The sequence below is a fragment of the Syngnathus acus genome, chromosome 15 (assembly GCF_901709675.1).
Source record: "Syngnathus acus chromosome 15, fSynAcu1.2, whole genome shotgun sequence".
Classification (NCBI taxonomy): Eukaryota; Metazoa; Chordata; class Actinopteri; order Syngnathiformes; family Syngnathidae; genus Syngnathus; species Syngnathus acus.
Window position 1 is genome coordinate 12,169,443 of NC_051100.1, and position 22,267 is coordinate 12,191,709.

The 22,267-nt window shown below is 45.8% G+C and overlaps 2 protein-coding genes across 4 annotated transcripts; one reads left to right on the forward strand and one right to left on the reverse strand.

Moving 5' to 3' along the window:
- The first annotated feature begins 12,907 nt into the window (after positions 1–12,907).
- zc3h15 (zinc finger CCCH-type containing 15) lies at positions 12,908–17,488 on the forward strand. 3 transcript variants are annotated; one of them, XM_037272168.1, is made up of 10 exons: positions 12,908–13,123; positions 13,881–13,984; positions 14,057–14,166; positions 14,253–14,405; positions 14,471–14,562; positions 14,643–14,825; positions 15,896–15,976; positions 16,055–16,243; positions 16,369–16,474; positions 16,885–17,488. In XM_037272168.1, the coding sequence occupies exons 1-10, from the start codon at positions 13,049–13,051 to the stop codon at positions 17,067–17,069; spliced, it is 1,278 nt and encodes a 425-aa protein (XP_037128063.1). In that variant the 5' UTR covers positions 12,908–13,048; the 3' UTR covers positions 17,070–17,488. The 3 variants fall into 3 exon arrangements, with proteins under 3 accessions (XP_037128063.1, XP_037128061.1, XP_037128062.1); XM_037272166.1 differs by having other exon boundaries at positions 12,909–13,123; positions 13,881–13,986; positions 14,059–14,166; positions 16,369–16,504; XM_037272167.1 differs by having other exon boundaries at positions 12,910–13,123; positions 13,881–13,982; positions 14,064–14,166; positions 16,369–16,504.
- A 112-nt stretch (positions 17,489–17,600) lies between these two features.
- On the reverse strand, positions 17,601–22,023 carry rbm45 (RNA binding motif protein 45). Its single transcript, XM_037272151.1, has 10 exons — positions 21,687–22,023; positions 20,745–20,867; positions 19,960–20,086; positions 19,476–19,778; positions 19,279–19,408; positions 19,066–19,171; positions 18,818–18,975; positions 18,529–18,604; positions 18,315–18,449; positions 17,601–18,024 (listed from the first exon to the last, which is right to left on the reverse strand). The coding sequence occupies exons 1-9, from the start codon at positions 21,972–21,974 to the stop codon at positions 18,333–18,335; spliced, it is 1,428 nt and encodes a 475-aa protein (XP_037128046.1). The 5' UTR covers positions 21,975–22,023; the 3' UTR covers positions 17,601–18,024; positions 18,315–18,332.
- Positions 22,024–22,267: the final 244 nt, after the last annotated feature.

Sequence of the window (22,267 nt, forward strand, 5' to 3'; positions counted from 1 at the left end):
TGAAAGGCCGCATCCCGCCAAACGTAAATAAAAGGGATTGTTTGAGGCCTTAAAAATGGAGCATCCTGCCAAACGTGCTTTGCAGAGGCCTCCTCCGACCATCATCATCATCAATAATGCATCAATCCACTGGTTGGAATTTCCCAAGGGCTTAATGAAGCATCTTTGCATGATGAGATTGTGGCGAAGGCTCCGTGCTGTGTTTCAACGCGTCGCATTTGGCGCTCACGCCATGCGATGTTCAGATCAAGTGGCCTTGAATTCTATTTTGATGTTTGGCAACTTTGGCCGACTCGCGGCCTCCATCCTGAAAATCTGGCGAGGGAGACGAAGAGCGAGCGAGCAAGATGTCATTGGGATGCGCCGCGCTCGGTCGTCAACTGGGCGCGAGCGTGATTGTCAACGCTGCCATGTCAATCGCTCTCCCGAGTCAGCTTAGTTTCAGTGAGTCCGTCCGTCCCCGTTAGCACATTTTGATGAGAACGAGTGGAACCTTGGCGCTAGGAAATCTGCCGCTCAAGCGCAAAGTCAGACCCGGGGCGCCTCGGGTGAGGTGGGGCCATCGATTCGCACTTTCGGCTCACAGGCTGGTTTGCGAGAGGGAGGTTAATCGCTGAGGGAAAAAAAGAGGAAAGAAAAGGCTACCATGGCTGCACTGCACAAAATTAACATCACAGGCTCAAAAGGCTAAATTGTGACATCACCATCAAATCGAAAAGACAAGGGAAAAATGACATTTAAAACACACACACTGGGATTATTAATGCAAACATGATGGAAGTAGTAATAAATGGGTTTTTTTTTTTTCTAACCCTCGTTCTCTTGTCAAGCGTGACATTACCTGAAGGGACAGCGGGACAGCTGGCTATCAGTGAGTTGCACTCGCACACACGCGCACACACGCACACACGCGCGCACACACACACACACACACACACATCCACACACGCACACACACATGCACATTTGTCGAGGCAGCTGTAGTCGTCAGCAGGGACATTTAGTTGAATGACTCTCATTTGGCTGGAATGGTCTGCGTGTGCGTAAATGCATGCACACCAACCAGGGGGGCTTTGTCAATGGTTTCAGTGGGAGAAATCATTGCAAAAATGGTGGGCGGGGGGGGGCAATTGAACATATGCAGTTGCCACAGCAGCGTTTAGCTGCTAGATGAAGCAAACGTCTGCAGCTCAGAAATGATCAGAAGATGCCTTAACAAGAACTGCTAAAACTCAATGAATAAATACATCAATTCATAAAAAAAATAAAAATAAAATTCGATTGGCACAGCAATAATAAACGATCGAAAATCGGTAGAAATCCTGAAAACAAGACAAACGCCACAAAATGAAATGAACTCCTGGGAATCAGTTCACTTTGATGGAATAGTTTGGCTAGGCACGCTTTTCTGGCCGCTTGAAGTGCAGTGCACACGCAAGCGTGTGTGCGTGTAGCAGGACCCAGAAAAGAAGGAGACGTTCCCGGAGTCACTTCGATCAGGGAAGAAGTCACGCATCCGTCAGCATGCGACTCGTCTTCAATAAATCATTGCGGTGGTGAGCAAATCCGCACGTGTGCGACAACACTTGCACGGGCAGCATTGGAAAAGTTCCGGCAGCTCGACTTCCAGGAACTTCAACGTGTGGTGTGTTTTCCGCGGCTGCTGTTTGTGCCTTTTGGACTGGCTTCTGATTGCTTGACCACTTGCTGCTCTTGACTTCTGACGTCAAAAGCTAGTTGCAGCTATTTGCACCTTTGACATCTCAGCCTGACCGGACTTTGATTACAAAAAAGCAACATGGAGCCGGTTTGAGGAGACTTCAACAGGGAAAGCCGTTTCACACTCAAGTGATCCCTGTACTGTGTTGACGGCGCATCACAACACTCAACTTCGCGCGTGAGTCCACAGCACTCACAGTCTGATTGCTGTTATTTGCTCTGCTGTGGCAGCTATGTGCAATGCAATTTACAAAGTGTGTGTGGATGTGCGATGCAATTTACAAGGTATGTGTGTGCGTGTGCACATGCACGCGCTCGAGTAAGAAGGAAGACCAAGAGCAGAGACGAGTGAAGCAATTTAGAGGAAGGACAAGAATTACGTGTGTGTGCGTGTGTGTGCAGACAGTTCAAGTAGCAATTTGGAGTAAGCAAGCGTGTGTGCGTGCATGTATGTGTGTGTATACACGTCTCTGTGTGTGTGTGTGTGTGTGTGTGTGTGTGTGTGTGTGTGTGTGTGTGTGTGTGTGTGTGTGTGTGTGTGTGTGTGTGTGTGTGTGTGCAACAGCTCGAACAGCTTTTCCACTGGCTACTTTGATGCCTGACCCACTTTGGCGGTTGCCGACTATAAAGCTATTTATTTACTTTCTGTGCGCGCGCGCGTGCCTGTGTGTGCGCACATCAATTTCGCCGACAGGCTAGCAGGAGGTTAGCTGTGTGTCGGACCTTCACCATCTGCTGGCGGAGCTTCAGCATCTCACGCTTGGTCTCTTCGTCCACCCCTCACCCCCCACTGCTCGTCTTCGTCTTTGCTTCCTTCCTTCCGTCACGCCGCATCGTCTGGCTTAACGCAACGGCGTCTCGTCTCGTTCCCACCGAGGCGGCCTTCCATCATGCGTGTGCCATTTCAGCTACCCTTCCTTCCTTCCTTCCTTCCTTCCTTCCTTCCTTCCTTCCTTCCTTCCTTCCTTCCTTCCTTCCTTCTTCACATCCTTCCTCCCGACCTTTCTTCCGAGCTAACTTTTCCCTCCTCCATACTTCTCTTCTTTCATTTTAGAGCGCACGCGAGAGAGAGGGAGAGAGAGACAGAGAGGAAGAGAACGTGTGTGTGTGTGTTTGTGCGCGTGTATGCGCGTGTGTGCGTGAGGCGCAATCATAGTTGGCCATGACACTGCGGTGGAATGTCTATGATATACACAAAATGATTGGAAAACACACACACACACACACAAACACACACACACACGATCCTCATTGCCTATTCCTGCAGCTGACTGTCTGGATCCGATCGATGACCAATCCATATGCTGTGATCGATTGCCACCATCGCCATGGCAACCGGCGTTTAGCTGCCCATTGCAGGCCATTCATTTCAAAGGCCATTAAGGTGAGAGCATGTGTGTGTGTGCATGCGCTTGCGTTTATGCGTGTGCGTGAGTTATGGCTGCCATTAGGGGGAAAAAAAAGCAACAACGAAGACGGCCTGCAGGCCTGCCACTTGCTCGGTGGGCTCGCTCGCCGTCCGGCGGCATCGAACAACGGCCTCCGCTGCGGCTCGGCTCAGCGTTGTTGTTAATTGATTGCTCCAAATAGCATCGCGAGCGCTTCCACTGCTCGGCTAATTGCTCCATAAACAGCAGACGCTTGCATGGGCGCTTTCGTTTCCCGACCATCTCGGCCTCAGCGGGCACATGCCCTCTTCTTTTTTTACAAGATGAGATGAAAAAGCCAATCCACAGGGCCAGACCGCTCCCCATATGCAGCAACATGAAATTCCATTTATCAGAAGTAGACCTACAAAAACATGCCTCTCCAAAAGACGAGACGGGAAGTCTGCCATTTTCTTTTGAGGACACCATTTTGGGCTCATTTTCGACAGACGGATGAATTGTACAAATCAGAGTTTTGCTCATCGCATGCGGACGGAGCTTGGCATCAAAGTTCGATGACTCATCACAAAGCAACAAACTCTGACAAGTGGACGCCACGAGGTGTGATCTGGCTCAAACACGGTGCGTGTGCTAAGCTCACACTCTTTCGCGAGTATTTGCTCAACTCAGACGCCTGGTCCGATTGCAGCCAATCGGCGGCGACGGCCTCAATTTGACCATCGGGCCAATTAGCAGCGCACAATATTGTAAATATGTCAGAGTGCCCCATCGATTATGCGAACGGACGCTCCGCTCGGCTGCTCTGCGGCTAACCGACGATCTCGCGCGCCCAAAACAGCACAGAGGAACTGATGATGTGCATTCGCAACGTGGCGCCCGATGATATCGGCGCGCAGAGCTCATTAGCCGCGCATGGTGATGCACGCGACGCCGCGTAGCACGCAGCTTCGCAAGCGACTGGGGAAACCAACGGTTGGGCTAATGACTGACATGGAGGCAGAAAGACAGACAGACCAAGCAACCAACTGACGAGTGGACTGATGGAATGGACTTGTCTACCAACCTGCTGACAGACAGGTAGATGGATAGCATTGCAATTTGAAGTAATCAAAACACCAAGAACATTGAGCGGCGTTTTACTGCTCACCGACCTCTGGGGACAGACAGACAGCGAGATAGTCTTGCTGCAGGAAAGGAAGAATATTGGCCAGCATTTTGTTTGAATAAAGGCTGAATTTAAGGGTGAATTCAGATCAGAAAAGTACCTTAGTCCGCTTGTTTGGTCCAGGCCAAAAGCGGACTTAGGATGTATTCAGACCTGACTGTTTGGTCCACTTTAAACGGAGCAGGGTTCGATTGCAATGCTGGCCCGGACCTTTTGTGCTGGTATGAATACACGCAAACGAATCCTGGTGCGGATTAAAGAAACAGACCGAGACCCACTTTTTCAAGTGCTCTCGGTTCGCTTCCAAACAAACTTTGGTGCGGTTCGCTTCAGGTGTAAATACAAACAGCGTAGATCTGAACCAACTGCACAAATATGCAGAGCAGAAATGCAGCGTGCAGGACTCGCATGTTTTTCTCCATTTCCGCACTTGGTTTTATTGGTAGCCTCTGCTGTGCACAACAACAACAACAAACGAGGGGGAAAAAACAGCAAGATCACCACAATGGAGAAGGCAAGCGCCAGTTCCACAGCATTTCGTCGCATGCTCGTTCTGATTGGCTCGTACAGCTTGACGGACAGCTACTTCTATCCTTCTATCTAGCGCTCAAATTTGGGAGGACTGGACACGGTACGACAGCACACGAGCTACTCATCACCAGGTGCAATTTTAAACCATCTTCCCTGACACGACGTCAAATGTCTCACATCATTCTGACCTTCATACAAATCTGCAACTAAATGCACCAAAAAGTTTCTTTTTTAAAGGTTCACGTGCTGTTGCCCATTTCAGCATTCAACTGCACTCTTAAGAAACAGCTCGTATCCATATTTCATATTTATCACACCACTAACCTTGCTGACTTTGATAACTCTGCACGCCACTACTGACGAACACTCGGGGTGTGTGTGTGTGTGCGTGTGTGTGGTTGACTTTCAGAGCATCTGCTGGCTGGGTGGGTGTGGGCAAGGCAGGGGGGACACAGGTGGTATATTGTCGAACCCCACTACACCCCCCACACATACACACACAGACGCTGACCTTGCACCAGGCCTGGACTGTCAGCACTTGTCTTCCTCCAACACGTACACACATAAACACACACATGCACACACACACACACACACACACACACACACACACACACACACACACACACACTGCCGTTCCCCCCATTGGGGGCACCTGGGGGGTCAAGGGGGGTTATTGATGAATAATGCTGAAGCTAATGAGACGTTTGCTGATGGTGACAGAAGCTAAAGGAGTCAGGAAAGTTGTTTACTTTCACAAAACAAAAGTAAGAAAAAGTGGGGCAGCATGTTGTTCGAGTGGTTAGCACGTCTGCCTTGCAATTTTTTGCCTTTTTTTTCAGGGTGTACCTCGGCTTTTGCACAGAGACCGTCTTTTAGGTTAGTCGGAGACTTTCTCCAGTCCACAGCTGCGAAGGTTCGTCTCTGTGTCCGACGGTGGGCTGGAAACCGGTGTGCACACAACATTCAACATGGAACAGGTTGAACATCCTCCATTGCTAGGATAATCACTCGGGGACATTGTGACACAAATCCGATTATCGGGCCTTTGTTGACTTTGATGGAGAGGGTGGGAAAATGCTCAAATCTGGTCCAATTATTGCTTTGGGTGTTGGACTGTTGACTGTTGTTGCGATCCCAATGGCAGTTTATGGATTAGAAACGGTGACCGGGTTTAACATTTGTGACTGTCTGACTTGTGCAAAATAAAACAGATTATTTTGGGGTTACGTTTTTATTTGCAATCCATCTTTTGGAGGGCTACAGTTGAAGGATGTTACACAACCGAGCAACCTGCCGTGAACTAAGATCAGAGGAGGACCCAAACATGAGGAAGCGCTCTCGCTACGATCTGAAACAAGCGGAAACGCTTTGAAGAAGGCCAATTGTCAACATTCAGCAAGTGTGCCCACTCGAGTGGTCAACACAATGCTCGTCATGCCTGATAGGAAGCGAGTCAAGGTGCTTTACTTTCATGCATTCTTTACAACTTTGTCATGTAACATCAGCCTGTTAGCAACTTTAGCTGGGTAGAAACATACACTCACGCACGCACATACACACACGCACACACACGTGGCCTTGTGTCAAAGTGCATTCCTTATTGATGGACTTTTCCCTTTATTTCCTATTTCTCCCTCCCTTTTCTATTCTTCCTGCTCCCTCCCCAGCCCCCAACACACACCCCTCCCAACCTCCTCTGTCAGAGAGCAGATCTGCCTGAATAATTTCTTCCCCCTGGACCAGGGCTGCTCTTTAATTCATGAGCCACAGTGCCAGCCATGCAGCTTCTCCCTGCCAGTGTGTGTCTGTGTGAGTGCATGAGTGCATGGTGTGTGTTTAAGGTGCTGTCACCCACCAAGTTGTGTCTGCAAGTAAACCGACCCAAAAAAAGAACGAGTGACGAAGTTTTTGAAGCCAAGTATTTTAGTGGCAATTTAATGCATCTGCAAGTGTGTGTGTGTGCGCGCGTATGTGTGTGTATTGTTACTGACATTTTGCGTGTGCGTAAAATGCATTGTGAATGTAATAGCAAAAAAAATCCAAAAGAACCGATACATTTTAGATCAAAAGAAGCCGAGGCGGCTGCACATAACGCGATCGCCACATTATTTTCCTCTACTTGATGTCGTTTGTTTTCTTGGCAGTGGCAGGAAGTGACCACTCAGTCCGTTTGTCCGTCCGTCCATCAGCCAGAGAGTGCTGCTAATTCACAAGTTTCACTTCCCGGCCCAATAAATTTATTCGCGTCGTCCTCCCAAGCAGCCTTTATTAAGTCCTTCAATCTCAAGCGCTCGTCTGGCCGCTGTGAGCGGATTCTGCGTGTATGGCTCCACTGTTTGTGTTCAAAAAAAGAACGCCAATGCTATCATTAGCCTGTTTAGGATTAGCAAGAAGCTAAACAAACATTGTCAAAACAAAACCATCTTTAATGTTTAGTTTAACATAAAATATCAACCGGGATGGGCAATAAACGGCTATAAGCCTTCTTTTCAAGATTTGTCATCAAACTTGCAAACGAGAACAAAAATTAGCAGAAAGACATCTTGAAAAACAATAATCAAGTCAGGTCACCTCACTTTGTGTTTTTGCAAAACAAAATCCATAAATCGAATAGCTCACAAAGTGTTTGGTCGGTGAAAGCTGATGTAATACCTAATTTGTGGTTCCCTTTGAAAATCTTATTTAAAAGAAAAAAGGGCAAATTTGGGACGCTTTCATGTTTTAAACACGAGCCGAAGCTAAACTGCCAACTGATCTCGAAAAAGTGATGACTCTCTTGCACACATCAAACTGTGTGTGTGCGCACAACATGGGATAAGAAGAAGAGACGAATTGAGACTTTCCGTTCGTGTGTGTGTGTCATCAATAATGAACGCAGCCGCCGCCGTCTACATTTTTAATGGGCAGACGTTTAGCTATCCGTCAACTGGTGTCCTCCTCGTCTGGACTCGTGGCTCACGGGCACAAACGAGGGACACGAACACAAACGAGGGACACAATTGCTTAAGATGATGTGATGCAGTCTCCACGTGGCCACTTTTCACGACACGGACTCCAGTCTCGACTATGCGATTGGCGCGCTACATCTAACGCGAATGAAATCTGTGATTGGCCATTATTGGAATTCAGCTTCGACCGCTCCCACTCCTGTCACATCAAGATTTAAGTTGTTGACATTTACGCAGAATGGCAAAACCAAGTGACTTGGAGTCACTTCCCATACGCTTCAAATATTTCTTCCTCTATTTCGCTTTATATTCCCATTTCGCCCTGTCTGCAAGTGTCTGTCTACAAAGGAAACTGTTTGAAGTGTCGTGTCATCCTCTGAAGACCAGGAAGAACAAACATATGGAACCCTTGGCTGAGGTCTGAGTAATAAAGACAACTTCTGCTAAGCACTCGGCATCTCGCAAGGCCTCGCAAGCTGCACGTCTTCCGCAAAACAAAATGTCGTCATCGGCAACATTCGACTTGTATCAGCTGCCACAAGATAAGCAGAAACTAAATTGTCATGTAATGTTTTAAGGCGCTTATTGTCCTTCCACTTCTTCATGTCTCTGGAGAGAAACGTGGCAAGCACGCGGGGAGTAGGAGTGCAGGGGAAATCTCGCGCGCGCGCCCCAACAGCGAGCGAGACTTTTTAAAGAGAGTCGCTTGAGCTAATAAAAGGCTGCGGCGGGGAGGCGAGGGCGGCAATAAAGCCTGCGAGCGCCATCAAGCAGACAAAGTGGCAAGCATGTGACTGACAGTAAGAAGCTTTACAAAGTGCACAGCCAACGCGGCAGCGGAGCTACCTTGGAACACACGCGCGCACGTGCAAACGCACAAATACACACGCGGGCAGAAGAACCACTTTGGAGATGCAACGACATGGATATAGAAAATGCTGCACCTGAGATCGAAAAATAAATCAAATTAACTTGCACCGTATAATTGTCATTCATTCTCATTTTAATAGTTTCTTCATTACCGTAAGAATAAGAAACCACGACACTATATGTAAAGGTGTTCAATTTTCTGGCGCTTTTTAATTTTATTCATGACTAATAAATCATTCAACCTACAGAAGATGAGCAACACTGGACTTGGACTAACATGCAAGTACAGAGGCGCTGACAGCCAAGCTGAAGCACGACTGACTTTTGGAGTCTTCAATCCATCTCTGAAGCTCACGTGCCCGGATGTTTTTATGGGAGGGGGAAGTTTAATTTCACGCGAACGGCCAACTTGGAAAGGAGACTTAGCCCATCAGCCTTACGGAGCACCCCCGCCCCCTTGGCTTTCTGTCCAAAGTAAAAGTGAACCTTGATTTTAAATGACCAGTATTCGTCGGAAAAAAAGTGCCTGTTCTCCAGTCATTGCTTGACTTTGATTCAAACGGACAAAATGCAAATCAGGAGCACTCAGTTCCACGCCGACCGTCAGGCCAGGCAGCGGGACGGGCAGCGTGCGGACCCAGGCCACACGTGTCAAAGGCGCCAGATGAAATCATACGAGCAAGTTGAAGGCAAACGTAATTAAATCAAGTAAAATCGGCAGCTGAAGCGGGAACAGTCCTGCTGGTTGCCCGTGCAGCCCTCGAGCCACGACACTGACAAAGCACAAAACATGAAAAGACCTCTCAGCATTCCTCCCGATGCCTTCTCCTCCATGAAGCTACTCATCACCTCTTTGTTCCAACACTTGTTCCTTCTAGTATGCAATAAAATTTCTGTGCTGCACTATTAAACCTGCAAGGCCCAACTCGCGGGCAACCTCACTACTTGCACCAAATTTGCACGTTTAAACGTCCCCTCGTTAGTAAACGAGTGCACTCTTTGTCTTCACAAGTGAGATAATCCAGTGCGAAGGTCGAACGACTAAGGTGAACCAGCAGATCTTGCTCGTAACATCAACCAGTATTTGTAATCTGCACTGCCAGGCCCAACTAGGAATCGTGCAGTAAAATTCTTCTTGCTTAGTTGCTATTTGCATGATTTGTGCTGAGCTGAGGAGCCGTTCAGACTGCAGCTGCCGCTCATGCCCGGAATCTCATCCAAAAAGCCAATAAAGCACATGGCAGGCGTGTCGTAATGAAGCATCGGATAAAAAGCGTTAGAGGGGCTAATAAAAAAGACTTTTGTCCATGGGACAGATGGCAGCTCCGTATAACGACCGTTACACTCAAATCGCAATAAAGTACAAAGAGTGGGGAAAACCCAAGTGAGGCTTTTCTGGACATGTGAAACGCACACGCTTCAACTCATTCATCCCTCATATTGTATTCAAAGAAACTTTTATAGTGTCCCTAAACTCCTTCGATTTGTTTTCCAAGACAACTAAAGATTGGATTGCCTTCGGCGCAATCAGATCAATGTTTATTGGTTTATTTGTGGACTTGTCAGCCCCAAGACGCATGTTGGGCTGCTTGACAGAACAACACTGACATCTACTGCTCAAAAGGGAAAATGCAAGGTTTTACGTCTGGGATAGGCTCCGGCACGCCCGCGACCCCCGTGGGGACTGGGGACAGAGCGGTACAGAAAATGGATGGATGGATGATGTTTGAGTTTTGATTTGGAAAAAAAAAAAAATTGGTTTTACGTCTGGTTGTTTGAGTTTTGATTTAGGAAAAAAAAAACATTAGGACACAAAAAGCGACAATAGTCCATTTTCATCAATTAGCGCAGTTTATGTATTTCTTGATAAGGCAAATGAAAAAAGCTAACATGTTCTATTTTATTCATTCATTTTGTAGAAATAATGAAATAATAATGAAATAACCAGTGTGTGCATGTGTGTGTGTCTATGTGTGTGTGTTTATACAGTTCTGTGTGTTGTGTTCGTGTTCTGATTGAGCAGTTATGTTTATATAAACTAATGAAAAGAATTGTACACATATGAACATTAAAACGTACATGAGATTGTCTACCCAAACAGAATATGTACACATTGCTGTTGCTCTATCTATCTATCTATCTATCTATCTATCTATCTATCTATCTATCTATCTATCTATCTATCTATCTATCGATCTATCGATCTATCTACCTACCTTATCTGTCTGTATGTCTGTCTGTCTGTCTGTCTGTCTGCCTGTCTGTCTGCCTGCCTTATCTATCTATCTATCTATCTATCTATCTATCTATCTATCTATCTATCTATCTATCTATCTATCTATCTATCTATCTATCTATCTATCTATCTATCTATCTATCTTCAGGGGTGTCAAACTCATTTTTTTCACGGGCCGCATTGTAGTCATAGCTTCTTTCGGAGGGCCATTATGACTGTCAACCCAAATAAATGTATGAGCACCTCATATTATATACAGTAAAAGCTACAAAACAAACTGACAAATAACTCGTTTTCAAATCAGAGGAGTAAAAACTGGTCAAATATTAAAAGAAAGATATTATTAAAAGTGAAGACAATTTGCAATTCTAGTCATGACACACGAGTTTGATGCACAATTTGTCTTCGCGGGCCACATAAAATGATGTGGCGGGCCGTATCTGGCCCCCGGGCCTTGAGTTTGACACCTGTGACTAATCTACCAACCGACCGACCGAATTTTAAATGATTAAACTTAATAATTTTAATTGCCCTTTGGTGTGAGTGCGAGTGCGGATGGTTGTTCGTCTCTGTGTGCCCTGCAATCGGCTGGCAACCGGTTCAAGGTCGCCTACTGCCCGATGACTGCTGGTATAGGCTCCAGCACGCCCGCGACCACCGTGGAGACAAGCAGTATAGAAAATGGATGGATGGATGGATGGATGGATGATCACTTCTATGTGGTGATGTAGCTTGTTCTGTCAAGTCTCCAGTTGGAATTATTTTGTAAAAAAGTTAGTTGTACCGTTTTTTTCCGTGTATAATACGCAAAATTTAACTAATTTATTGTCCTAAAATCTGGGGTGCGCATTATACATGGGTACAATTTTTTTTTAATTTTTTGTTTTTTTAATTTAATTTTTTTTTTTTTTTTTTTTTAAGAAAATCATGGTACTGGTACGAGTATTGATTTATGTATTGTTCTCTTCTTGTCATGTTGTGAAAGAATGTGGGTTGAATAAATACCGAAAGAACAATAGTGTGTTTGTACTGTGCTCTGGTCATTTCGTCAAAGAAGGGATAATTTAATACAATCAGCAAATAACAAAATGCGTATTACAGGTAATATTTTATTTCACAACACTTTGCCTTGTTCCTTTCGTCTCTGCTGTTCACTTCAAACACGCTCCATACGAACGCAATGCTCTCGTATCAGACGCTTGCTCGATCACCTGCTCGTTTGCTGTCACAATGTACCCTACACAAATCCGAAACATTTGTTGCGGCTCCGAGTCACGACGAGGGGCAAGTTTTGGTTTCCAAGGGTGTTTTTATTCCTCTTCAACGTCTCTCCCATACAGAGCCGCCTTTTTCACATGTCCGCACGTCACTTTCCTCTCTTTTCATCTGATCGCGGTGGTGCCTTTATGGGCAGTCGGAGAAATCAACGCCAACAAAAAAAATACATCCAGCCTAGTTAAGACCATACCAAAGACTATAAAAATGGGACCCATTGCCTCCCTGCGTGTGTGACGATCATTGGGACTTTAAAAAAAAAAAGAAAACAAAAAAAAAAAAAATTGGGTGCGTATTATACATGGGTACAGGCTTTTTTCCAGCATCAACATGCCATTGTTAGGGTGCGTATTATACATGGGGGCGTATTATACACGGAAAAAAACGGTACATGTTTGCATTAAAAAAAAAAAGAAATTGACCTTTGGGGTTGTTTTGCAGTCATTTATCCAAAATTGAATTGTAACGCGGCCGGCGTATTATGTTCCAAAATTCGGACTGATCACTTCGAAATTACCTTTTTTTTTAAAAAAAAAAAATAAAAAATAAAAAAAGGGAAGGGGAAGTAATGTTTTTAAACAAGATTCATAATGTATAGAGCATCTTCCTTATCAATTTGATCTAAAAAAACAAATGTTTTTGTTTCCTCCAAACAATTCTTTGCGACCCCAAACTTTGCGCTTATTCACCGCGTCATAAATGGCAGTACCCATCATCCGTAGCGTAACAACGTCACAGTGCGACGACTTAACACGTGTGTGGGTGGAGCGTCATTGTTGCGGCGCCGCGTTAGCATCAAGTGGCTAATGTGAAGCTGAGTGTTGGCAGGCTGGAAAACATCGAATATTTGCACCTTTTTTTTTTTTTTTTAAAGCTTGGCTTTCGCAAACACCAGACCTCCACCTAAGACAAAATGCCCCCGAAGAAGCCGGCTCCAGTCGCAGGGAATAAAAAAACGCAAGAAAAGAAGAAGGAAAAAATTATTGAGGTATTTTTTAAAAGAAGGAAATCACGAGTTAGCATGTCAGCGTGCGGCTAGCCGTCGCTGCTAAGGTGCTAGCACGCGAGCGAACGTCCTCACACGAACAGCTCAATGAACGTTATTTCCTCATAGTGTTTTAGTTGTGTCAGAATTACTCAAAGATTTCGTACTAGTACAACTGAGCTAAGATTAGTCCTGTCTCGGCCCCCGTGAAACGCAAGCTTGCCAACGTCACCACGACCTGCTGGCCATGACGTCGTGGGTAGCAGTTATACTGCGTTTAAAGTACTTCATCTATAATGTCAGCAAAAAGCTAATTCAATCCTGACATACTGTATGGCCTACATTCAGTCGGGGGCTCGTTGGTGGCGTGTCCTCTTTTCTTATTGGTCACGTCGAACTAACTTGAGCCACATCTCATGTACGCCAATAACTATAGTAAGGGAAATGGCAATCCTAGTTTTAAAACGTTTGTAAATACTGAGATGCTCAATTGAAGCAACTACTTGTTACCACATAACCCAACACACAAGTAAGATTTTCTTGATTTTGAGTAGCTGCGGTTTCTGAGTGCTGACCTTTGCCCCACTGCATCCTCTAATGTAGCCCAGGGATTTGTTTTTCCCACCTGGCATTCTGATTCTTTTTATACCCCAAAATGATATCCAGGGCGTGGATTGTACAGTTTACTGTTCTTTGAGACAGATATTTTTGTCTTCATTCTTGTTATTGTAATTCACCATCTATTTACTCTGTGCTCCAGGATAAAACGTTTGGCTTGAAGAACAAGAAAGGCGCCAAGCAACAGAAGTTCATCAAGAACGTCACGCAGCAAGTCAAATATGGACAACAAAACGCCCGGCAGGTCAGTGAGAAACATTGGCGTTTGGCTTTTGATATCAAATGTGCCCAAAACTCTTGAGTCATGGCATGCGCACATGCGCAGGCGGAGGCCGAAAAGACCAACAAGAAGACAGACAAGAAGAAAGAGTTGGATGAGCTCAATGAGCTCTTCAAGCCAGTCGTCGCTGCCCAGAAAGTCAACAAAGGTAACGCTATTCAAATCAATGGTTTTTTTTTTTTTTTTTTTTAGAAACTCTGATCGCATACTCTTGTGTTTTTCTCTTTCTTTGAGGTGTGGACCCCAAGTCAGTGCTGTGCGCATTCTACAAGCAGGGCCAGTGCACCAAAGGAGACAAGTGCAAGTTCAGTCACGACTTGTCCATGGAGAGAAAGTGTGAGAAGAGGAGCCTCTACGTGGACGAGCGGGACGAGGAGCTGGAGAAAGGTGAGCGACGGAATAGAGGTTGGTTGAACGAGAACTAAGACTAAAAGAACTTCTGGGCCTCATAGACACCATGGACAACTGGGATGAGAAGAAGCTGGAGGAGGTAGTCAACAAGAAGCACGGCGAAGCAGAGAAGAAGAAATCCAAAACTCAGATCGTAAGATTTGGAGCCGTTTTGTCATTGTGATGCCAAATTTTCACAAACGATTCTAAGAAGGATGTCATGCGCTGCGGCAGGTGTGCAAGTTCTTTCTGGACGCCATCGAGAACAACAAATACGGCTGGTTTTGGGTGTGCCCGGCAGGAGGGGGAGATTGTATGTACCGGCATGCCCTGCCGCCAGGGTTTGTGCTGAAGAAGGACAAGAAGAAGGAGGAGAAGGACCAGGAGATCTCCATGGAGGAGCTGATAGAGAGTGAGGTGAGCTAAGCCACTGCTTTGTGTAAGCCAAAATCAAGTCAGTTTACCCAAATGCATGGTCAAAACAAAACATTATTCAAATTTGTATCGCCAAATATACTGTAGGGCAGTGGTCCCCAACCACCGGGCCGCGGACCGGTACCGGTCCGTGGGTCACTTTGTACCGGGCCGCCAAGCCACACAGAAAAAAAAAAAAAATTGTTTTAATCGACGATCAATTAATTCAGGTCAAGACGCTCGTCCCGGTCACGTGACGTTTCCCCAGTCGAGCCCGCAAAGCTAGCAAAAATGAGTAAGTATTTATTTTGAAAAATATAAAAAAATTGGCGATTCTCTCCCAATTACATCCGTCGGTTCAGGTCAAGACGCTCGTCTCGGTCACGTGACATGTCACCTCAGTTGAGCCCGCGAAGCAAGCAAAAATGAGCAAGAAAGATGTTTGGAAAGCTTCTTCGGAAAGGGAAAAAAGCCCAATGAGGAGACGGAAGAAGAAGAGGCTACGACTTCTAAGAAAAGGAAAGCTGCATTTAAAAGACTATGACGCGCCAAGCCCACTCTGCATAATATGTGGCGACAGGCTAGCTAACGAGGCAATGAAGCCCTCAAAACCGCTTCGGCACATGGAGACCAAGCATCCTGCATTAAAAGACAAACCTTAACCACTTCGGGTGTCATTGTCTCCGATTACGCCTAGATGGGACCGGCTCGTTTCTGAGAAACAAGCTCAGTGCTCCCACTAATTCAATGTAATGGTGAGTTTTATTTTAATGTCGTTTATACTTGTTTTTATGCCAGTCGTATCATTTTATTTCATCGTATTCATATATTTATTATAAATGTATTATTTATTTATTTATATAAATGTATTATTTAGTTATATAAATGTATTATTTATTTATATAAAGGCCGGTCCGCGAAAATATTTCTGACACGTAACCGGTCCGTGGCGCAAAAAAGGTTGGGGATCACAGCTGTAGGGTGTAGGACTGACTAGATTTATGCAGTGATAAGATGTTTCGGCCATTATTGGTCAGTCTGTCAAGGTGTTCAAATTACTGTTTGGTCTGCAGCGTGCAGCGCTCGGTGCCAGTGTGACCCGCATCACCCTGGAGACGTTCCTGGCTTGGAAGAAGAGGAAACGGCAGGAGAAGGTGGGAACGCTTTCCATTCACTCCCGGTGATTTTGTCACTGTTGATGTTGCGACTAATGAAGCAGTCCTCTCTCCCAGGTGGCCAAAGCCCAGGAGGAGATGGAGAAGAAGAAGGCAGACTTCAAGGCCGGCAAGTCGCTGGTGGTAAGCGGCCGCGAGGTGTTTGAATTCCGACCAGAGCTGGTGGACGACGACGACGCAGAAGCGGACGAGACACAATACTCCAACAGGGGAGATGATGATGACGACGACTATGACCAGGAAAAGGTCAGAGTCGTCGCACAACCAAAGATTAGCCACCAATTGTTTGAAAGGCTTTATCAGTAGCAGTCGAAGGTTTGTATGTCCTTGCTCCTTCGAAAACGCCCCTCTTGTTTTACGCGTGGCTGCAGGACGACACCATGCAGGTCCAGGACATAGACCTGTCCCGCTTTGTTCCTCAAGAAGTGGATAACACGGGAATCACCGTGGCCGCCGTGGACCGCTTCACTGCCATGAGTAAGAGTCAGAAGATGGACCAGGACAACCGTAAGAAAATGACAAGACTGAGCCACACACAATGCTCTGGCATGTGTGGGCAACGAGGGACACACAATGGCTGATTCATTTTTAGCTGCTAAGATTTTAAAATTGTTGGCCAACTTTCAAACGACGAGCGACCCCACAGGGAATGGGGGAAAAGAGTTGTCGCACTTTTGAACATAACGCGTGTGCTGTGCCGCCATACGGCAAGAGCAACACATCACACACAGAAAGTGACAAAGCATTACTTTTGTCTAAATAAGCTCCTCAATTGACAACATAATTGTAATTGTTTACAACATAATTCCTTGTTGCCAACAAAGCATCAAGGCCAAAAATAGGTGAGCAAATTGTGAGCTTGTTTTTTTTCTTTTTCCTGTTAATAGAACAGCTAAATGGCGCATGCGGCGGCTCTGATGCCAACGGGCCGTCAGGGGCTGAGGGAGACGGGGAGGCCGGAGGAGGGGAAGACGAGGACGGCGGCGACGTACCTGTGGACGAGAACTTGTTCACCGGGGAGGATCTGGAGGAACTGGACGAAGAGCTCAACACGCTGGCACTGGACGACTGAGCGCGACATGGAGATGACACAGATGGATGGATGCATGGACACTTTAAGTTTTGATTTTTAAGTTGCAGAGACTCTGTAACAAAAGCTCAATCACGTGACCGCCAGGCTCCTCCCCCTCTTCCAACTTCTACGCTTTTTTCCCCCTGCAATGATTGAAATAGTCGCAGCGAGGAAATGTAGTGGACGAAACGAACAGCTGTGATTCTGTTCTAAGAAATTATTCTGTTCTTTCACCAAAACTCTACAGTATCCCATGTATACAATGAGCTGCCTCTACGTTAATGTTGCGCTAAAGAGAGATTGGGGAGGAGGGGCCCTCCGATCTAGGCGGGCCCTCCAATCTAGGCAGCCTCTCGCAACCAACAGGTGAGTGATGTGACTGTAAATTATGTTCACTGATGTCATTGAACAGGAATAATTAAAAAAAAAAATAATACAGTGCACCCACATGGTCTCACTTCATTGATTAAAATGTTTTAAAAGTTGTGCACCGACAGGCAAAGCATAGAAGAGAAAACAAAAACAAAGTTCTGCTGTTGATCTGCTGTTTTTATTTTGACTTGGAAAGATGTCACAGCGGGAACACATTTGGGCATACAAAAAAAACCCTCAAATTAAAAAAAAAAGCCACGTAAAAATTGCAACTCGTAGGAGCTTTAACTTGAGTCTAATTGCAAAAGACATCTTTGTTTCATGTCAAAATGTGTGGTTTTACACCCCCTGTGCATTCTACCTACTCACAGCAGCTTTAAATGAGACTTTATGAAAAGTAAAGGAATTTATTAAATAAAAAATAAAAAAATGGCCCACTGAAAGCTCACATTGAAGCTCAGGGCAAGGTCAGCGAGCAGATGCGTAAGGTCAGACGGAAGTTAAAGGTCGTGTCAAGAAGTCTCCCGTCCATGTGGGTCGTCAGGTCTGTCAGGTCGGGTTTTTTTGTCATGACAACAGTCGCCTGGAGAACGAGAAGCTGCACAGTTACTCATGCACAAACGTCAGTATATGTGAATGCAAAACAACGGGGGGGGGGGGTCACTTTCTGTATAATTTAGTCAAAGTGATGTTTGTACGAGGCAATAAAACAACTGGGTGCATTACAGTGGTTAGTTTGACTTTTTTTGTCCCACTTGTTCCCTCCTAACCTCTGGAACACAAATAGACGATGCTGCGGCCATTTTGTTTGACCAATACTGCACGTGAAGCCATTTCTGAAGATAGTTAAAAAGGCCACCGTGGCAAACTTACCTGCCGGGTGTCGGCGTGCTAGTACGTGCGAAGCCTTTTGTGCGACTCCTCTCTGGGTGGATCTGCCAGCATCACCTTCATCTTCACGCCGTTGACCACACGGCTGTGGAGCATCGCCATGGCCTCATTGGCACACTCGATGCAAGAAGCCGAAACACACTTAACATTTGCAATCGCTTTTTTTACTTTGTTTTTCATCAGACTGGATTTTCACCTGCTTCTCAGCATACTTTGCGTAACCAACATTCCTGCCTGGAACCAAGTGAACCTCTATCAGGGAACCGAAGCGGCTACAAACAAACAAACAAACAAACAAACACACCAGTTAAAAAAAAATGACCAGGATCTTGGCCCACCCTGGTCAAGGTGCTTGAAATATGAGAATTATCTCTCAGCGTGCTTCAGTACAAGTGAGCGAGCGGCTCTTGGATCAGGCTGCGTCCCTTATGAAGCCTCCAAGCTCGAGTGACTATTACGAGCGATTGGCCGCGTGGGGCACTTACCAGAAAACATCCTCCAGCACGTCCACAGGCAAAGGGGCAGGGCTGAAGACCAAAAACAAGCGCTCCTTTGTCTTGCTTTCGGGGGGCGCATGTTTCTTGGGTGGCGGCAAGCTGACGTCCGTCTGTATCCGGGACACAGGAGGCGGCCCGGCGAATCCCTGGCGGGAGTGAGCACCATTTGTCACACTTGACATGGGTGACTTCATTTGTACATCCACATGCAGAAAGGCAGAGCAGTGCAAATGTACCATATGAGAAGTGGCGGATTTGATGCCTTGGCTGTTGGGAGTTCCGTTCCACACCGATGACATCACCTGGGTGGCGACAAACTGCATGGCCATTCTACCTACTGAACTAAACACACACAGAGTATATGTCAATCAGCTGTCCCTTTATTTCAGCCCTGCCAAGAAGTGTCAGCCATCTTGGTGGGGTTCGACGTTTCTTTGTTGGGGCTTTACCCGCTACGATCTTCTCCGTCATCCATAAAATTGACAACCAGTCTGTTTCCTGGCGGATATTCAAATCCGTTCAGTTTGTCTTTGGCATAAAGTGCTGAGCCCAGGTTGCTGTAGCGAATCATGGCGTGCCCTGCAAGCACATCAATGTAAAACCATTCAAAGACTCACGATGTGGCCCAACACCCAGCCACCCCCACCTTTGCTCATCCCGTACGCATCCCGCTGCAGCTCGCAGTATTCCATCCCTGGGATGAGGTCAAACAGCGCAAAAATCTGCTCCTGGGTCAGCGCGGCGCGAGTTGACACCATTAGACAGCGGGTCAAGTCGGCGCCGCCGCGGTAGTCCATCATGGGGTAGCTGACGGGTTCGGACATGTTGAAGGGGTACACGGTCATGGAATCGGCACCGCCAGAGTAGTCGCTCCTGGTCGCCATGTTGTTGTAGTCTTCGGAGGAGTAGGAAGCTTTGCTGCGAGGCTCTGCCAGAATGGCCCGGTATGCTGCAGCAAAGGCCACGCGCACGCACGTCAATACACGCTGATAGCTAAGTGATCAACTAAACAAGTGGGGATTTCACAATACAGAAGTAAAACGGGTGGAAACCAAGACCAGATTGTCATCATGGTGACATTTTTCTAATGTCAACTTTGTCAATAAAAGTTGCAAAAGAAGGGGTCTTGCCTTTGTCGCAGTTCTCGATGGCCAAGGCGGCTTGGGAGGGTTTGAAGTACCTGACGTAGCCCAAACCTTTACTCTCTCCCGTCTGCTTGTTCTTGATGACGACGCAATATTCAATGTCGCCGTACTCCTGAGGGAACGCCAAAGATGAAGATAATCTCTTTATTGGAGGAAAACGATGTCAACAAACAACAGCCTTTTGCAGCCCTTGTGAAGACTACCACCACAACTTTTCTAGAGATGCAGACACAAATAAATTCCCAGCTAAAATAGTCACAGAGATTTATCTTCATAACACAGTGAAGAATCACAAGAACTAATTTTCAGACACAAACTTTTTTTCCTTTGTCTTTTAGCTTTGTTTTGCTTTTTTGTTTGTTTTGTTTTGATGGCTTTTATCTTGAGCACTTTCTGACTTTCTTTGTGGCGCCGTTGTGTGGCAGGCAGCCTTATGAGAGTTATTGAGTTGCGCTCATGCCATGTGTGTCTTTTGTATACCCATTCTGTGGTGTGGATACTGCTGGGGCCTGAATTTCCCCACCCCTGGGGACCAATAAATATTCAATCAATCAATCAATCAATCAATCAATCAATCAATAACAAAAAAAAAGTACTAACTTGGCTGTGCCGTTTGAACTAAGCTAGAGTTTCAAAATGGCCTATTTTCCTAAATGCGGGAGGAGCAAGTTTAAGCATTGTCAACAAATGCCTTCATCTGTCCAAAACATATATGATGTAAACAATTTGGTATGTTCATTGTTACGTAAGACCCAAGTGGCAGCACGTACCTTAAAAGTGTCCCTCAGGTCTTCCTCAGAAAAGGTTTTAGGGATCATGACAAAGATCCTGGTCAGTTCTTCATCTTCCACGTCTCTGTGGCTGGACGACGAGCGCGACTGGGCGATAAACACCTACAGCGAGACAACAAAGGATCATTGTTCATCAATGTTATTATATAGTATTGCAGTGTGATACTCTTAAATATATATATATTACTCATACAAAGAGGAAGGCAGTTTCAATCTAGTCAGTGATGTTATTACCTAATATTATTCAGAGAAGGTGGCAATGCTATTTTAATGCCTTCGGTGTGTGTTCATTCCACTTCAGTTACAATTACTCATTAGTTAGAGACAATTCAAAACTTTCTGAAACAATCCTTCAAATATTTCCAGAACGCTGCAACACAGACACAAACCTCATATTTTGTGGATCCATTACAATAATTCAGTGTGGTTCTATTAAATTAACCAAGTATTAAGCAAAAAAGGGTTCGGGTTTGAAATCATGGTTCAAAGGCAGAATTGCACACCAAAAAAAAAAAGGTAGCGTTTGAAAGTATGGGTTCGAGGCCACACTGAGCTCATTTAGCCTCTACAGCTACAGGACTGTTGGAATAGTTGTGTCACGTGTGGTGGGTTTAAAGAAGACATTCAATGGACTAGTTTCTAAAATGTATTTGCTGCCTGCACCAAGCTACATAGCACCGTTAGAGAAGTAGGATGCTACGGAAGCCCGACAGGCAAGATCAAACAGAGTGCGCAAATATTACAAAACAAGACAAATAATCAATCATTTGAAAAGACTCATAGATATTTAATTCCCAAATATTTAAAAAATATATCAAGACAAATAAACTATTAGCTCCGTTACACTGGCATAGGTGCTAACTGTTCGGGCATATTGAGTGACCGCAGTAACCCGGGCTAAATATTATTGTCAGTTCCGACCTTGATGGGTTTGGTTCCGTCAAGCATGGCTTTTCCGTGCATTTCTTCCATGGCCAGGCAGGCCTGAGACGATTTTGCGAACTTGACGTAGCAAATGCCTTTGGACTCTTTTGTCTGCTTGTCTTTGACAACCCACACGGCCTGGACGTCGCCAAACACCGAGAACCGCTCCCGGAGCTCCTCTTCGGTGACCGTGCGACTGGCCACCAGGAACAGGCGGCTGTTGGGAGGGTCGTCCAGGTTCCAGGTTTCCGTCGATTGCTTTGTGCTTGAGTGCGACTCGTCCATCTTGGGTTCTCCTCGGCCTTCTTCTTGGCCGCCTTTTCCTTCTTGTTTCCGATTTCCACCAGTGTAAAGGCGAGGTGGCCCATTACTGCCCTCCTCAGATGCTATGCTTCAACTACAATTACAAAATAAAACAATGAAGCTTTACAGTACTCAGGGCTGTCAAACTCATTTTTGTCATGTAATCATAGTTTTCTTATGAGGGCCATTTTGACTGTCAACGCCATACATGATATACAGTATAGGCTACACAAAAAACAGATGAATAACAAGTTTTGAAATCAGAGACAAGTAAA

Bases quoted from the DNA above. Each gene is read 5' to 3' on its own strand.
- zc3h15 (XM_037272166.1), top strand. From the start codon at position 13,049: ATGCCCCCGAAGAAGCCGGCTCCAGTCGCAGGGAATAAAAAAACGCAA. The intron at 14,406-14,470 runs GTGAGCGACGGA...TGGGCCTCATAG, and splicing joins GGACGAGGAGCTGGAGAAAG to ACACCATGGACAACTGGGAT. The intron at 15,977-16,054 runs GTGGGAACGCTT...CCTCTCTCCCAG, and splicing joins AGAGGAAACGGCAGGAGAAG to GTGGCCAAAGCCCAGGAGGA.
- rbm45 (XM_037272151.1), bottom strand. From the start codon at position 21,974: ATGGACGAGTCGCACTCAAGCACAAAGCAATCGACGGAAACCTGGAAC. The intron at 20,868-21,686 runs GTCGGAACTGAC...GTCTCGCTGTAG, and splicing joins ACGGAACCAAACCCATCAAG to GTGTTTATCGCCCAGTCGCG. The intron at 18,605-18,817 runs GTAAGTGCCCCA...GTTTGTTTGTAG, and splicing joins GTGCTGGAGGATGTTTTCTG to CCGCTTCGGTTCCCTGATAG.